The 17674-nt window shown below is 40.7% G+C and overlaps 1 protein-coding gene across 1 annotated transcript in view; it reads left to right on the top strand.

The window, feature by feature from the left end:
- GPC1 (glypican 1) overlaps positions 1-17674 on the top strand; it is a 235485-nt gene that overhangs the window by 104719 nt on the left and 113092 nt on the right. Inside the window, exon 2 of the mRNA XM_044432974.1 lies at positions 14237-14395. Within this exon, the coding sequence (XP_044288909.1) occupies positions 14237-14395 (159 nt within the window). The remainder of the gene's footprint in view (positions 1-14236; positions 14396-17674) is intronic.

Genomic DNA, 17674 nt, shown 5'->3' with positions numbered 1-17674 from the left:
TGAGCCAAGTTAAATTTTCCCATAAGGTTCAGTGTAAATAAGGTTAATCTGTTCTGTAACTATTTTTTTAATCATAAAAATGTAAAGCAAAGTGACAAAGAACAACAAAGATTGTGGCCATTCCCCCCACCACCCCGAGCACAAGCGTGGCCATCTCCCTGCCCCCCAGCACGACTGCGATCATGTCTGTCATCCCTGCACACTCCCACCATCCCTGCATGCACCCGTCATCCTGGCGCACTGGCGGTGGGGAGATGGGTGTGAACGTGGGCACTCTGGTGGGGAGGAGGCAGGCATGAGCGTGGGCATGCTCGGTGGGGAGACTGGCACGATCTTGCTGGGGTGGGAGATGGCCGAGATTGTGGATGTGCTCTTGCAGGAAAGACGGGCGCGATCTCGGCCATCTCCCCCCACCCCCAGCACGATCGCAGCCATCTCCCTACTCGGGGGTGAGGGAAGATGGCCGCAATCGCAGCCACCACCCAATGCAGAGTTTGCAACCTAAGTAAAAATGTTTATGAAATTTTTGTTCGCGACCTGATTTGGTCGTAAACTGAGGCATTCGTGAGGTACCACTATGTTCTTTTTTGCCTTGGAATTGTTGCACTCTTTGGTTCTATAAAGTTTAGCATTTTAGCATTTCTGTCTTGATCAGCAATGAAACTTGTAAGACCTTCCATGACTTCATTAAATCTTACTGGGGTGGTTCCAAGGTTGCAAGGGCCCTTCCAGAACAGGAGAGAGCTGTACCAGATGTGACATGTGGAACTATAGCAGACAGCATTGCAATTTGGGAGCACTCTAAGAAGTGGATTAACCATTTTCATGGCTAAAAGGCTTGAAACCTGCTCAAATTAACATTGCCCTGAAAATCAGCACTCTGCAAAGTACTATAGCACTTACATCAGTGCACTGGAGAACCATCCAAACATCTAGAGACATACTAGTGCTAATTATTTTTCTTTGTATTGATAGTTATATCAAATTCCATTTATATTTATGACACTCTTAAGTTGTAGAATAGTAGAGTTGGAAGGGGCCAACCGGAGCAAAGTTTTTTCTACTTTTACCATTGTTTTCTAAGCTGTATATTTGTCTATATCCTCTCCAAAATGTATTAATATGCATGATTTATTTTAAAATATAAACAATTGTTTATTAGGTACCCTTGATTTAACATAGTAATTTTTCACATGGTGGCCACATCCTACTTTGCTTACACAGCCAGAATATTAATGTGCTCCCATAATTTGGAATTCTATAAATAAATCTGTGGTACCATCAGCATAAGCGAGATCAAGTCATGATATCCTTGATTAACTTTCTTCAGGATTATTCCAATGCTAGTATTGCAAGTGCAATATCCATGCATAAGACTTAGAATATGTAGATTATTCATCCAATATTTTTTCAACAAAGAACTCCTTTATAACATATGTAAGTAGCTCCTCTTTTTTGACATCCCTATATGCCATATTATTTTTAAGTTCCAGAGGATTAAATGTTATCTAGGTTTACCTTGAACTGGGTGTCTGTTAAAGTTAAACATATAGAAATGTTCTGTCCAGATTTTCAGACGTATTTCCAGAATTGATTGTCAACATATTCTATTTCCATATTCTAGCTCCAATACATTTACATCCATCTTGTTTGAAAATAGCAGCGTTTCCAACGGCATCCACCGTTTCCATCAGGCAAGCATGGGAGATGCGTGGCTTTCAGATACTGCAGTTCAGTAACGCCCATTGTCCCTCAGCATTGGTTGTGCATTGCTATATAACGTGTCCTATCTGAATTAGTCAAAGCAGCTCTGCAAAAATAACCAAGCTGAAAGTACCCCTAATGGCTAGAGAAGAGTGGACGAACTGATTATTCCTTTTTAAAAGTTTAATCATTGAAGGAAAAACTGATATACCACCAACAGAAATGAAAGCTCTTGCAGTGTATGACCGTCTTTAACAAGTTTCATGGGAGGCTAATTTTAATTTTGCAGCTGAGCTATAAACTTCTCTGAAAACAATATCCTTAAGTGGAAACCCTGACTAGCCCTGTAACTACATGGTATTATGAACGGAGACACTGTAATTACTCACCACATGATTTTACCAAGGACTGATCATGCTACAACTTGGACTTTTTCTGTTTGATGACTTGAAGAGAATGTTTTATTATGTGGTCTGCTTCTCTTTGTTCATTTGACTTCTGGCACACATATTTCAGTAAGTATTTCTCTGACAGGAGCAGTGCAAACAGCTATGATTAACCACAAAATGATTGTGCAAGCTGTTTGTCAAAGTTATATATATAGCATCCCACAGAATCCCAGCACTAATTTTATAAAACGACCAATTCTGGCAACATTTCTTGGTCATATGTTGATGCCTTTCCATGCAGAACAGCAAGAGCTTTCTGAATTTTGAGACTCAGCACATTTTCATTAAGTTTTTAAATGACTGCTTCCTAAAATAACTTCTTTTTCTGAGCAGGATATAATCCTGTATTTTAAATATTCTGCACAAGCTTTTAATTGAAAGAAAACCTATACAGAGGCATCAATCTGTGTCAGTCTTGTTTGAGCTTTTCTATTTTATTCTCTTGATAATTTTTCACTTTTAAGATTTTTGTCAGAGGAAGCTGCCAACCATAGCAAAGGCTGTACAGAAAGGGAGCAAAGGCCATATAGAATCAGTTAGAAAATTTTCAAGTGGTGAGGCCTAGTGAAACAATTGAATTCCTTTGAACCTCTATTTCAGTTTGAGAACCTGACTGAAATTATTGTTTGATCATTCTGTTGGTGGAAAACCCTATATAGTAACTAGTAGTAAGCCTGAATTAAAGTCAGTGGAGCTTACTTCTGAGTAGATCTCCATAGCATAGTGCAGGTGTGAACTTTCAGCTATTTCAGTGATACTTCTTTTTGTTTATGAGGAGCTGAACGCTTGATAAAAGTCTACAGAAAATGCATACATGGTTTGTCTCCACGAAAGAACTGGAACAGGCCCTTGATCTTCCGCCATGTGGCTCAGTCCAATCTCTCTCTCTCCATGACTCCTTTGTGTATTCTGGAATTCCAGATAATTCACCATACTAACATTTTTCTAGAATGTCTGTAGGGGTTGCAGTATTTGCCAGCGAATGGCCTTCCCAGCAGAGCTTGTCCTGATTGCATTTTTTAAGTTATTTCTTTCGCATCACTAGTAATGGCATGCCAGAATTGCAGGCGTTACACATTCACAGCACCCCTACCAAGTGAGGGGCTGCTTCTACTGCTTCTCTTCCTCCAGTGACCTGCAAGTATTAGGACTGAGCACTTTCCTGCATCTCTACTCAGAAAAGGCTCCATCTTTCCAAGCGTTTTAAGACATCTCGGCAATGCTGAAAGTCCAAGTGCAATCTGCGTGCTTCTCAGTCAGTCTTCTGATGTCCTTACCTAACTGCATTATTTTCCCTCCTTTTCAGAACAAAAACTGACAGCAGGTCATACACTATATCTTACTGTTGCACTGTAAGTTTGGGTAAGAAGAGAATCTGGCATCGAAGAAGTATAGAGACAGCTGGTGTTGGGTCAAGCTAATTAGTAGCTAAGAAGCACTTCAGAGGGGAATTTGGCTGTGTTCCTAATTGTGGCACCTTTTTCAAATGGAGGGAATTAATTATACTGTAATAACAGAGAAATTACTTTGCCTTTGCACGGAACTTTTCATCCTTGCAATTTACAGAAAATACACCTTTTCATCATGCTTTAAGGTGGCAAAAGAAATATCAAGTCGTGTCCATTTTGCAGCCCCAAACCTGGCAAAGGTTTTCAGTTTGTGCCATGCAGTTGTGCTGAACAGAATAACTTCCTTCTTGGCAAATTTGTCGGGTTAGGTCAAACCCTACCTGATGAAACAAATGTCTTGGAAACTGTGCCATACTTTACGTTAATGTTTAGATCTTCTAATAGATGAACATTACAAACAGTAGTAGTGTCACGACTAGATTGTCATTAGATAGATGGGTCCATTTGCTGTTGGAATGGTAACTTTACTGGTATGCTGCTGACACTTATCGTCTGTTAAGAGTGCATATGCAGTGAAGTATCATGGGTCATTGCTTGTGTTGCAGTGGCAATATTTCCTTCACCACATTCACGGCGGAAAATGGCTCAGCTGCCAGTCCCTAGAGTGCTTTGCTCCTGTCTGAGAGCACACCCTGCAACTTATCCTTTGTGTTCCTGCCATTTGCCAAGTAAGCTTATATAACTCTCCTAATTTACTATGCCTACCTGTACTACTCCTGGCACATGTGTTCATGTAAAGAAAGGTATCAACCTCAAGTCTTTCTGTGCCTTAATCTGGAGTTGGCCTTTGCTTACCTTTAACAGAGTAAGAGTTGAGAATTGTTCAAGCAAGTGTGATGGCAGGCTTGGATAAGCATTCCCATGTGATGTTAGTTGCCCTGCTTTTGCTGATTCAGATTCAGTTGATGACTGTTTCGATGGGATTGTGGAGCAGGACTTTGCTCAGTATCCACAGGGGGATGAGGCGCAGACAATTAGCTCAGGGGCAGATGTGGAGGCAGACCAGGCAGATCCTGAGAACAGCATGGAGATACAGCTTGCTGGGAGGTGGGTAAGCTGCTGAATCCTCAAAGAGAGATGAGCCCCTCCCCTCCAAGCTGGCTTCCATGGCCAGGCATCAACAAAGGTGAGAGGCTCAACTGGATGGGAAGCACATGAAAAAGAGGCGTGCTCACTTCCGTACTGCCCCTCCCAGAGGGGTCAGTCCCAAATGAGCTCATAAGGGCAGTTTTGGGAAATAATCACTGGATTGGGTTCAACAAACTGCTTTGTGTATGTTCAGAGGCTCATCTGGATGAAGTACAATTGGAAACAATAAAGAGCATTTTTTCAAGAGAAATGGCCTGGGGCTGGTGATTGTCATAGGGAGGAAATTTGGCTTGCAACAAGAATGTCATCCAACCTTGTTGACCATTTTCAACCATTTCTCTTGGGTTGAAAGAGAACTCCCTATTTGAAAGCACTTCCCTATTTTATATTTTATATTGTTAATTCATTTTATATTTTTAGTGTATTATATTTTAATTGATGTTTTGTGAGCCGCCCTGAGGCTTCGGCGAATAGGGCGGCATAGAAATTTTCTAAATAAATAAAGCTGTACACAGAGCATTCTTCTTCCACAGTTTGTCAGTAGCTTCTTCCTTGTCCTTTTTTGCCATGCCAACATTCCCTATGAATGCTCTTTTACTCAGGGGCTGAAGTATGTAAGTTTCAAATTCTGAGCAAATGTGAATGTTGTTGGTCTCCCTGGTCCCTGCAGAGAACAGCCTTCCAGTTGTTCACACAACAAATGCAACAGCCTCAGCATAGCAGATTCCTCACATACCCAGTGCTTTGCATCAGCCTAATCACTGATATGAGGAGGGCCATTTTTGTCATTATGTTTATTAATAATCTTTATGCTGAACTTGCTAACTGATGTTTAAAAGCTACCTCACTTTCAGCTTTTATTTTATTATTCTGTTCATAGCTTACCTTTTTTCCTCTTTGAAAGAATCCAGTGTGGCTTATATTATTCCTCCACTATCCTCACAACGACCCAATGAGGTAGAGTATCAGTTAGTGACCCAGAGTTAGTGAACTTCATGTCTGAAAGAGGACTAGAACCCAGATCTTAACCCAGTGCTCTAACCAGTACTTTACATTAGCTGATTGGGAGCACTATCCTAGAATGTTTCTGTATGCTGGAAGAATTTGGAGTATAAGGGCTTGAGATATTCGATTTGTGAAAGTACCCAGAAAATCAATTTGGCCTAGCCATTGTAGCACTCGTGGTAGAAAGTAATGCAATGAATGCCTCAAAGAAAGGCTGAAAACATGTCTTCTAATAGAACCGTCTCCACGCTGGTGCCCTCCATATGCATTAGATTAAAGTGCTCATCATTCCCAGCCAACATGGCTGGTGGTCAGGAATGTGGAAGACACCAGGTTGGGTATGGCTGCTCTAATGTGTAAGATTCCAATTAATTAATAGCTTGAGAAAAAGGGATGGCCGGGGCAGGGGGGAATGGGAGGGATCCCAATTTTTCTGAAAAAGTCATTTTTTCTTTTTTTTTCAGGAAAAGACTCCTTTCCCCACAAAATTCTGTTTTTTTCCTTTAGTCCTTCACATCTCTATTCATGAACCATATTCATGTCTGTTTCTTTCTATTTCGACATTTTGGGAGTGCCAGTCCAGTATGTGTGTGTTGCTTGCTCTTAGATGCCCTCAACTACTTGTGCTATTATGTTGCAGTTACTATTGTAAAACATTTTTTAAAATGTTTGTAAATGCTTTAGTGTCTTTTTCCCCTTTGTGGACCAGTGGGTGCTATTCATTGTTTGTCTAGCTTCTTTTCAATGGATTTAGTATTAAGTAGGACAAAGAGAGGATGCATCCCAAATTGTGGTACATTCAAAAGTGGAATGAGAATTCTGAATAAATGTGAGTCATGTTCCATATCATGCAGCACTGCAAATATTATTACCTGTTTAAACTTCTGTTAAATTCTGAGTCCATCTTACAGCCATGTTACATTGGAGAATTGTGTATACCTAAATCCTTAATCATGGGAGCTGAGTAGCTAGAGCTTGGAATTTGTCAAGAGTTCTAGTCCTTAACTCTAATGAGATCTCTTGAGTATTGGCTCCTTATTTGGGATTGCTAACCTACTCAGGGCTGGTTCCAGGTTTTTTGGCCATTGAATAAGATGCTCTCAGTGGACTCCAGGCTGGGTGGAGCCACCTCTTGGCCTTTATTCTTGTTCTCTCCCTTCTTGGAGATGATGAGAGTTAAAAGGAGGAGGAAAAGCATCAGGAAATGACAGTGGCCATTAGCAGGAGTGTGGGCTTTGGCAGGTGTTTGGCCCTGCTCACTCAATAGACTTACTGCTGATTTATACTGTGCTAGGTAGAGTTATAGTTGTATGTTGTAAGCCGCCCCGAGGTTTCGGCAAGGGGCGGCATAGAAATGTTGTAATAATAATAATAATAATAATAATAATAATAATAATAATAATAATAGTGTACTAGTTCGAGCTTCCATGACTGTGCTTGCCAGCACTAAATTTAAAAAAATGTGCCAGGGAGGGAAGATACTCTCACTGATACTACACTGGGTCTTGGCAGCCCTGGGGAAGCAGCAAGGTATCTTGTTGCTTCCTGAACATTCCTGAATTCAGCACAACAGCCTTTCCTCTTCCTTCCACCCTATTAACCTTGAAGGGCTTCAGCATGCTTCTGAAAAGCACCCTGGTCTTTAGCAAGCAAGACCTTGCTTTCAAGTATAGTGGCAGGAGCAATGGTGAGGATATTTATTGGCTGGCTACCGTTGCTACTCACGATATCTAGTTCTGATGGCAAAACTGATATAATTGAGTCCCTTTGTATAATTCAGTTTGCCAAGTGACCCTGACTAGCCAGAGTAAGGGCAGCAGGTAAATACTCTCATACCATTTGTCTGCAAGATTTTTCAGAGCAATGTTTAATTTTGAAAACAGCCCATGTTGAAGTTCTGCTTTTGGGGAAGTGGGGGAGGCATATGTTGAGAATGTGGTTTTCCATATAAAAAGGACTTATTTAGGGGAGTTCTGTAAAGTCAGACAGAGCATTTTGTTCTCCTATTCCAATTCCTTCTGTATTGCTTTGACTGTGTGTATGTTTTCACTTGGTGTTGCTGCCCCACACTGCTTGTTGCAAGTTGCAGATGACCTTATAAACAGCAGGATATGACAGTGATGACAGTTCTATTTCCCTACCAGTGCCAATATCTGACTTTTAGCTAGCACTGAATGGAAATTAAGTACACAGAGAAAGACAGCCTCTGAGTCCTGTGCTAATGGAAGGAGTCCATAACTCCAGAAGCCCTTGACAACAGATTGAAACTTTTGATGTGAAAGCTTTATCCACTCTGAAACATTATACTTTCTTCTCTTATTCCTGTACTCACAATTTGTATGCACATTACAGGTACATGTCTTGCATTGGCTCTGGCCTTAGTCCAATTATAAATAGACAAAGCAATGATCAGCCATACTATCAGAAGCATTCATTGATCAGTTTATCACTTTCTCCCATGGCTATGCTGTAGATGGCAACTCACTTTTCATTGCTCTAGAGTAAATCCATAAAGGTGTAAGATTTCTGGAAATGCTTAAGCTGTTAAAGTGGGGAATGAATTTCTTCCACCTCACCTCCCACCCCAAAGTTAGATGTTGCGCAAAAATGAAATTGCATGCTTTCCTACCAATCCTAAACATTTTACTATGTTGCTATAAAATATCATTATGTATCACTTGAGTAGCTAATAGATTTGTATTATTTAGTATATTCATGCAGAAGCAGTCCTGTACATATTTACTCAATATTAGGTTGACTCCAGAGCCATTAATCGGACTTAATTTGCCATCCCACTGATCACAGTGGATCTACTCTAAGCATGACTTGGTCTAGATCCAGCCCATCCTGTTTAACGTAAGGATGTGCAAATGAACAACATTTCAAGTTCCCCAATGTCTTCTGAAATGCATCTTGAAGCACATTCCAGCTTGAATCTGTGTCAGGTTATGAGCATCTTTTTTCCTTTTATATGAGAATCCATGCATATTTTTCTAAATGTGCATATCTTTGAAATGTACACATTTATGTTTATATTTGAACTATATGCACTCATTTCCCATTGATTAAAGTATATTTGTCCACAAGTACACATTTTTTCATACTCATTTTTCAAAATGTCCAGCACTTTCTGGTCAGGGTAGGCAGAAATCACAATTCAGGCTTAGACTTTGACCACAGTTTATGCCCAAGTCTGTGCACAGTACAGAAGCTGGGAACAGGGTAAATCCTGATCAAAAATGAACTGAAATGAGTATCTCATATGTAACTTAATTTAGCTTACACCAAAGGAAGCACAGATACAATTACAGCCTATGTCCGCACAAGCAAAATTATGAAGACTCTCCAAACTAGAGAGAATTAGAGCTGCAAACTTCTGCATTTTGTGCTCCTATGTACATGATGTATCTAAGGTTTTGCTTTCTGAAAATCAGAAAAAAAGATAAAAGTCGAGAAAGAAGATGATACATTTTATAGTAAACCAAAGAAACTATTACTTGGACAGCTCATAATGTCACAATATTAAGGGCTAGCAGCATATTTTGATATCAAATTCACAGCATTGAAAAAAATGGATTGTTATATGTATACAATGTATATGGAAATTCTAATGTTCTAGATTATCTTATATAATCTAGACTATCTTATATAAAAGTGGTAATACTGCTCATTTTCAGTGAGTAAAACCTTGTCCTAAAATCATGTTACTTCTCCCCAAAGTAAAAAATTTTTATAGGACTTTTATCCAGTGTCCATCAAAATTTCCAGTTTTTCTGCTGGAAACTTTCTTTCAAAGTCCTTATGTATATGAGTGTGAGTGTATTTGTGCGGGAGGGGGAATCCCTCACTCCCCCCTTTTTTTACTTAGTTGGAGAGCCTTCACGTCTTTAGTAAATCTGTTTGAAGTCAAAAGCCAAAGACCTTCCCACTCATAATGCCCCCTCCCCAGCCATTAACATCCAAATGCTAAAAAGCATAATACATAACCTCTGGAGAGCAGAGGAGCATAAGAAGATGCCTTATACTGCCTTAAAGGCTATGGGTCCTTATAGCCCAGTATTGCAAGCATAGTTGCACACCATGTTAGAAATCCACTTAGGCTATAGCAGACCAAATCCATAGTTGCCATTGTAAGGCTCTCCGAAAATTGAAAGCTGCCACTCTCCCCAGGATGCAGTATCTTCTCTCTTCCACTCAGATGGGACTGGCCCAGCTCTGCTTCACCCTCTCTGTGTGCCAGTAAGCCAAATCTCCAAAAGATGCAGGTCTCCCGCCTCCCTGTCCATACAGTGCTGTGACCGCTGATTGCATCATTGCCCAGTTAAGCTCCTGTGCCAGGATGGAATGCTATGCCATTGCTGAAGCCTTGTTTTCTGCCTTGGCTCAGCAGCTCAGATTGGCCTGTGAGTGAATCAAATGAGGGTCAGGCCACAAATTATTCCTTCTTATTTATTTTTAAAAGCAAGATGCTAGCTGTCATGGCGAAACATTAAGACGGCATCAGCAAAACATTCCAGCATTCGAAGAGTGACAGTTGTTCACCTGATTGGGCTGCTTTTCCATGACTGTTATTCACATTGCCACTTACCCTTTCTGCCACTCAACCTGTCTCCTTTTTCTGTCAATGCATTCCTCTTTTTTAAATCCACTTTATGGAAAAACTCAAGTGGGAAAACTGACCTGTTCATTTGAAATGCCTTTTTACACAGTTAAAACACTTATATAGATACAGTAATGTATTACTAATTTCTTTTGCATTCATATATTTATTTCAATCAGGTAAACATGGTATGGTGTACAGGCTGATGTGAAACAATCCTAGACAGAATTTGCGAACTGTGGTCCAAACATAATCCCTTTTTGTTGCAAAATGGTTTTCCTGGGTACAAGTGTCCTGCTTGAACTTAAACAAACTATGGCTAGTTCAGTTAAAGTGGTTTATATGCTAGACAAGCCATTCCTATTTTTAGAGGATTGATGGCTATTATTCCAGGTTGGTTGGTTTCATCATCTGGAGCAAATGGTTAATAAATGGTCTCCTGGTATTGCGAATTGCTTTGTGTTTTCAAATGAGTTATCTCTCCGGTTTGATAAGAGGGGGCAATGCATGTGTGAGAAACAGCAGTTTGCCAGTTAGGGTAGGCAGAGAGAAAAGGACAATTTCCTAAGTGGCTTTCAATTTATTGTTGGCCTACAGTTCCCATCTGGCCTGGCCAGCATAGCCAGTGGTGAAGGATTGCAATCCAATCATCTAGAAGGCCTCAGATTATCCATCTCTGTTCTAAGCAGTGTTGCAGGGTTGCTACTTATATGTCAGTAAAAAAGATGATGAAAGAGGATACTAATTTGCATAACACTTGTATGTGTAGATGTGGGTGTAGAGATATTACTATAATTTAAATAGAAAGATGTTATAACTCACTGTGGTGAAAACAACTGCCAAGTGTTCCTGCCCAGTGAGTTGTCCAGGTGCTAACTGTTGAGGGCAACATCTAAGCACCTGCTCTCTCACCTTACTGGGCGGCTGATCAAACTGAGGACACCTTCAAGTAGATGTTCCTCTGTAAAGTAGGGGGCCTGGCCACCCTAAGCATTGGCCAAAACTGGGGATACAGCTTGAGCAGGCTGCTCATGTTACTCTTTTGGGTCACCTTCTGCATTAATTCCCAATGCATTTGCGTGCCAGTAAATGTCAATAAATTTCATCCAGGGCAACAGAAGCAAAGGATGCATAGAACTCTTTAAGAGCTATTCACATCTCTGAAAGAAATGGGACCAATGCATCATTTCCAAGTAACTTGCGAAATTTGGTGACTATGAGATGGTTTTGGAGAGTGAAGTATTGCTATGAGGTAAAATTAGGTCAGGCCTTAGACTAGCCTTCTCATGCCTGGTGTCCTCAGATGTTTTGGACTTCAACCCCCATCAGCCCCAGCCAGCATGGCTGGAATTCTGGGCTTTGTGGTCCAGAATATTTGTAGGTGCCAGTGAAAGGCTGCCTTAGATTTTTGCAGAAATGAGCTAGTTTAGGCTTCAGCTCATTCTTAAGTAATGGCTCCTTTTGGATTTCTTTATGTCAGATTTTTGGAGAAAAAAGTGATCCTATAGTTGAGGTATGCTCTCTATTACTGAAACAGAGAGAGGAAGGAAGCGAGAGAGAGAGACTCTTTCTTTCTGAATTCCTGCCCCAAATGCAAACCAAATGAACAAAATATTATATATACCCAGAAGAGCCCTGTGGCTAAGAGAACCTCTCCACTTCCCAGTACCTGTGATCCTTTCTCTTTAATCCTTTCATTATACTGTTCTCAGAATATTTCATTCCAGTCGGCATGGCTGTTTTACTTAGTCAGCTGTGGCCTCAGAGATGGAAATAGTTGCCCTGCCCCAAGGATCATTGACTGTTAATCATTGTGAGCTCCTGGCTACAGTCCCAGTGTGAAAGCCGCTCCCAGTCTGGTAGATTGCACGTTTCCAGGCTGTGAAGAAAAGCATGCTTCCCCCAACCCATCCCCCAGTTTTCCCTGTTAGAGTGCCATTTCAGCAAAGGAGAAATGACAAAATAAAGCCAAACGATCTGAGAAAACAAAACCAAGGGTACAGTTAATGTTTTCTTGGCCAGCCAATATAAATGTGAATGACGGGAAATGCCACCATCTTGGGGTCAGTACAAACATGAAAATATGTTTTACAAAACAAGCTTTCACACGTTTTGCAAAATCTTTATTTCCTGTTGGGTTGAAATGCTGCAATTCCAAATGTCACAGATTTACTCCTAAATAGAAAAGAATAAAGAATTGTGGGAAGAGCATTTGACATCCCTGTGGAATGAATATTTTAAGTTTGGGTGAAAAGAGAGGAGACTTGAGAGGGGCATTTTGCTGTGGTTGACAAGGACAAATGAATTTTCCTAAATGTTGTGCATTTGACTTCAGGATCAGGTACCAACATAACTCCTGAGATCAGCATCAACTTTTTAAGTGCTGGCTTTAATTAATGCTTTGTTGTTTGTTGCTGTGTTTTTATAAATTATGTTGTGAAATACCCTGAAAATGTTCTTAATTGAAGGGCGCTGTGTATAAGATAATAAATGCTTAGAAGCAAATTCCACTCAGTTCAGTGACTCTTTCACCCCATTAAGTATGCATGGGATTATAGTCTTACTTTTTAAACTTTTATTGACAAACCAACAGCCCAGCTATTATACAGCTAACCCACAAAATCTAATTCCTAAATTATTTCCTTTCTTTTATAAAAGATGAGGGGAGAGAAAGGTCCATGCTTCTGATTCTAATTGTCTCTGAACAATAAGATTATTCTGGGTTTCATCTCCCAAAATAGTTGTTTCTTTCCTCAAGAGCACTTGGCTTTGCAAACATTTTGAAAAATGTGTCTCTGTATTCTTCCCTTAGGTGCCTCCAACCACCTTGCTCTATTATTCCATGAAACAGTGATACATTTTTAGTAATACATTTCAAATATGCATCCCTTGCATTTGAAAGAGGATTGCACTTTATTTCACCTTCCATACTTCTTTTTCACTGTTTGGGACAAACGTTTTCCATGTGCAACCAACCCCATTTCATTGTAGTGCAAAAGCCAAATTTATTTGGTTACTGATCTCACCTAAGGCAGGTACAGTTTCTCTTTGATGGCCTTGACAGTGTCTCCTACTTCCTTTCAAGGAAGGGAAGAATCTTGAACCTGTTTGGGGACAGTATTCATAGTATGTGGTCTGTAAGAGAGAGAGAGAGAGAGAGAGAGACTAGGCTTTATGTCTTCCCTATGGTTGCTCTCTGGTTTTGAAACAGACTGGTAAGATTCCCTGCAACGCTATCCAAGATGCAGGAAAGAGGGAATGAACAGGCTATAGGGGCATACAGGAATGAGTCTTGCAGTCTTGTAGTCCCTGTCATGGATCAGACAGGAAGAATTCTAGGGAAAATCAGCTGTTACCTCCTAGATGCCGAACACTGAATGTGTATCTCTCCAGCCAGCGTGGAATGTCACTTGCAATACTTCCTCCAGTGCCACAGGTCACACAAATCAGAACAGAATGTCACTTTCAAGAGCATAAGCCCCCTCCTGCTGAAGGACATATGCCTGGGGAGTCTGATTGCAACCTCCCCATTTACTGGACTGCTTACAATCAAGGCTCAAAACAGAAAGGACAAGATGGGGGTTTCCATTTAGATTTGAACTCAAGTAATGGTATTAAATGCTCCGATTCAGTAATAAAAGGTCTGTGGCAATGACAACAAAATTGCATTCTTTGTCTTGACTGCTTCTGTGTAATTAGATCATTTTAGGGCATGGGTGGACTATATTTTTCAGTGCTTGATTTTATTTAGGCAAATTCCTGACAGTCAACAAAGAAGAATCTGAGGTGTGTTTGCAGATGGACAGTCTCTTATTTTTCGCTTACAGGATTAGCAGTCCTTGAGACCTGCTTAAAAGAACTGTGTGTGCATGTGCTCTCTCCCTCTCTCCCTCTCGCTCACTTGCTCACACATAGAAACTCTTTGTATGTTGACTGCTGTAACAAAGAATAAGACCGGGCATCTCTTCTGCTTCTTTCAGGAGAACACCTGAGGATTTGTCCGCAAGGTTATACTTGCTGTACCAGTGAGATGGAGGAGAACTTTGCCAACAAGAGTAGAAGTGAATTTGAAGGCATGTTGAAGGAGGCCACGCGCTCTGTGCAGATAATCCTAACAGCCCAATACAAGAACTTTGATGGTAAGTGATGCAAAGCACATACAACCAGGCCTCTCTGACTTTGCACCCATCTGCTTACCCACGCTTCTTGTAATTTCATTTGCAACATGAACAAAAGTTAAGTGCCCTGGGCAGCATCAAAGGCTGGGTAGCACATAGTGGAAAAGATGATTAATTTAGGCATAGACATCAGGAAATATCTCCAGTTTCTGTATCATGTGGTTAAAAACTAAAAATGCGTGTGGACTTTTAAGCATCCTCTAGATTGATTTTATTATTCCTGTTGTTACAAGGGGACTTCACACAGCACAGACAGCACACCTCAAGCCCTCTGGAGATGGTTGGTTTGTTGACAGTCTGATCTATAACTCCATGTAGATGTTGAAGTTAAAAGAAATCTAGTGCAGAAAATGGACAGTAAAGGACAACTGGAAATATCAAAGGTGTGCATAATAGTTCTTGGCTTTCAGAAACAGTAAACTTCTTGACTAAGCTATGAACAAGACAGTTATGACTGCACATAATGCACCAACAGCAGGAGTTGTGATCAGAGTACTTCCAAAGCCTAAATATATTGAACTGAGAACCAGCCTGCATCTGAAGCCCTGTGGACAGGATAGTGTGTGAGGTCTATTCTAGCAGGAATCACGATCATCCCCCTCTGCCTCATACATACATTGTGCATCACTTTAAATGCCCCCCACACAAACACACACACATATACTCTCCAGCCTGACACCTCAAAATAAAAAAGCAAAAGCCCCATAGATTTAACCCTAACCCTGTTCCAATATTGTATAAAATGCTTTGTGTTGGATATGGGCATATATATTTAAAGAAAATTAATATCTGGAGTATTGAAAAGTGCATCTTTCATTGAACAGAAAAAGTTTTTAGCCTCCAATATTACTAGTCAGTTTAATGAACTGACTTTTACTTGTGTTCGTAATGTTAGATGCTCAAACAAATCCAGTCTCTTGCCCTAGATGCATTCAAAAGCAGAATCTATCATATAATATATTACATACCAAACAGATTGCCCATACACTACTGGATAATGATGGGGGTGCTTCTGAACCAAAATCTTGCTTTTGTCTGTGAAAATTACTGACTGGAGCTGCATGTTTCTTTATCTGCATATTTCCAGTGGTAGAAGATATTTTATACCTCTTGAATGTATTTCCTTAACACTTTATCCTGGTCCTGAAGTGGTGTGTACAAACAGCACAACAACTTAGCTAACCCTAATGCATAAATCACTAGGCTCACAGAGATAACTTCTACTTTCAGCCACGTCATCTTCTCCTCACTTAACTACCACCATGATCTGTTCCTTGGTACATGATTTAACTATGTGAAATGATGTTAAAGTTCTTCAAAATGGGATTTTCAGGAGTAATTCAGCCAGTACTTTTATTCTCTACAGGTTTGCTACTTATTTCAGGTAGAAGTAACCTTAAACTATTTATTTTATTTTTATTTTATTTATTAAAACATTTTTATGCCGCCCCATTCGCCAAAGCCTCGGGGCGGCTTACAACAATAAATTAAAATAACATTTTAAAATATATACATTAAAATACAAATATATAATATAAAACATACAATATAAAACAAGCCGCCCTGGCCAGATAAAATTCAATAATATTAACATTTAAAATACTGCTTAAATAAAAAGGTCTTTGCCTGGCGCTGAAAAACAAATAACGACGGCGCCAGGCAGACCTCTCTGGGGAACGCATTCCATAACTTAGGCGCCACCACTGAGAAAGCCCTCCTCCGAGTAACCACCCTCCTAACTTCTTCCACAGAGGGCTCCCGGAGAAGGGCCTCTCCCGCCGATCTCAGGGGGCGGCTGGGCATATGTGGATGTAAGCGCTCCTTCAGGTAACCAGGACCCAAGCCCAACTAGTAAGCTGGAGCTGAGCTTCAGAAAACAGGAATGTTGGGACAAATATGCATACAGCTCGTGGGATGGCTGATTGTCTAGTGCCTTAGAATATAAATGGAAAACTTTGCCCCATATCAAAACCTTTGAGACATAGAAATCAAGGAGACGGCAAGGCTGGGAATCCAGCCCCCTTTTCTCTCTGACATGCTAGCCTTACACAGGGAATAGAAGGACTCATTCAGGGAATCGGTTCTCAGAAGCCAGACATGTCCTGAGTGGAGCCCAACCTTGTACCAGTGGAAACTGCATCAGTCACAAAATGGAATTAATCTTGAACATCTAGTTTAGCATGAATAGTAGGCCTGTGCCAGAGCAAAGAAGCAAGGAAGATGGTACTCGACCACACTTAGAAGCCACCTGGGTTGGCAATTCAATTTTACTTCTGCGCTACTGATGGGGCAGCATGAGACCTGAGGGCTACAGCTGAGTTTAGAGGTGCACAGGGCTGAGTCTGTCTTCCAACACTTCCCCACCTGAACAGGGTTATATGTGCCCATGTACAGCACCTGCTCCATCAATCAGGGGGCTTTCTAATTGGGGCTAGCTGTGATGTCTTCAGTGGAGGTAACTAGGCCTGCCAGCCGCAGGAGTACCAGCTCAGGAAAATGGCAGAGGCTGGTGGGGAAAGGCAATCTGCTGCCTGAGGCAGCCAACTTATTTTGCCTCTGTAGGCATTTAAGTCTTCCCAAAATGAAGTTTTTGTTTAAAGTTTGGGCAAAAGTTTTAAGGGTTTTGACCAGGGTGGAATTAGATTTTTCCTGGCACTGGATGGGGTGTGCTGCTGATTTGTCTTGCTGAGATTATAGCATATTTCTGCAGGTGATTCATTTTCATAGTACTTCTGGCACCCACGATTCATGTTTGTTATGAAAGATATAGAGGACACAATAAAATTCAGCAAAAAATGAGGATTTTTTTTCTAATTCCCTAGAGTCATCAAGCTGATCACCATATTCAGTAGTCATCCCTGATATAAAGGCAGTTCCCCAATATAGAAACATCCAAGTTACAAAACACTCATACTTAAGAATGAACTGCCATAAAGCCTATTAATGTTTTTAATTACTGCAGAGAATCATCATTACCATAGAGAGAGGGGGAGTGAAAGGGGAGAAAGGAAGGCCTCCAAAGCATGCCTTCCTGCCATGCGCATCCGGAGAAGGAAATCTCTCTGGCTTTTTCTTGGTCTAAAGAGGAGGCACTGATGAGTTTGGACAGTGCAGGGAGGTAGAGATATTCAGAGTTTTTCCACTTCCACCAGTGTCCCTTGCCCCTAACCCCTCTGAATGTGGAGGACCAATACATGATCTGACTTACAAACAAATTTGACTTACAGACAAATTTCTGTT

This window comes from Varanus komodoensis, unplaced genomic scaffold (genome assembly GCF_004798865.1).
Source record: "Varanus komodoensis strain SLA01 unplaced genomic scaffold, ASM479886v1 scaffold25, whole genome shotgun sequence".
Taxonomy (NCBI): Eukaryota; Metazoa; Chordata; class Lepidosauria; order Squamata; family Varanidae; genus Varanus; species Varanus komodoensis.
Note: the sequence above shows the minus strand (reverse complement) of the source record. Positions and strands in the feature narration are given on the sequence as shown.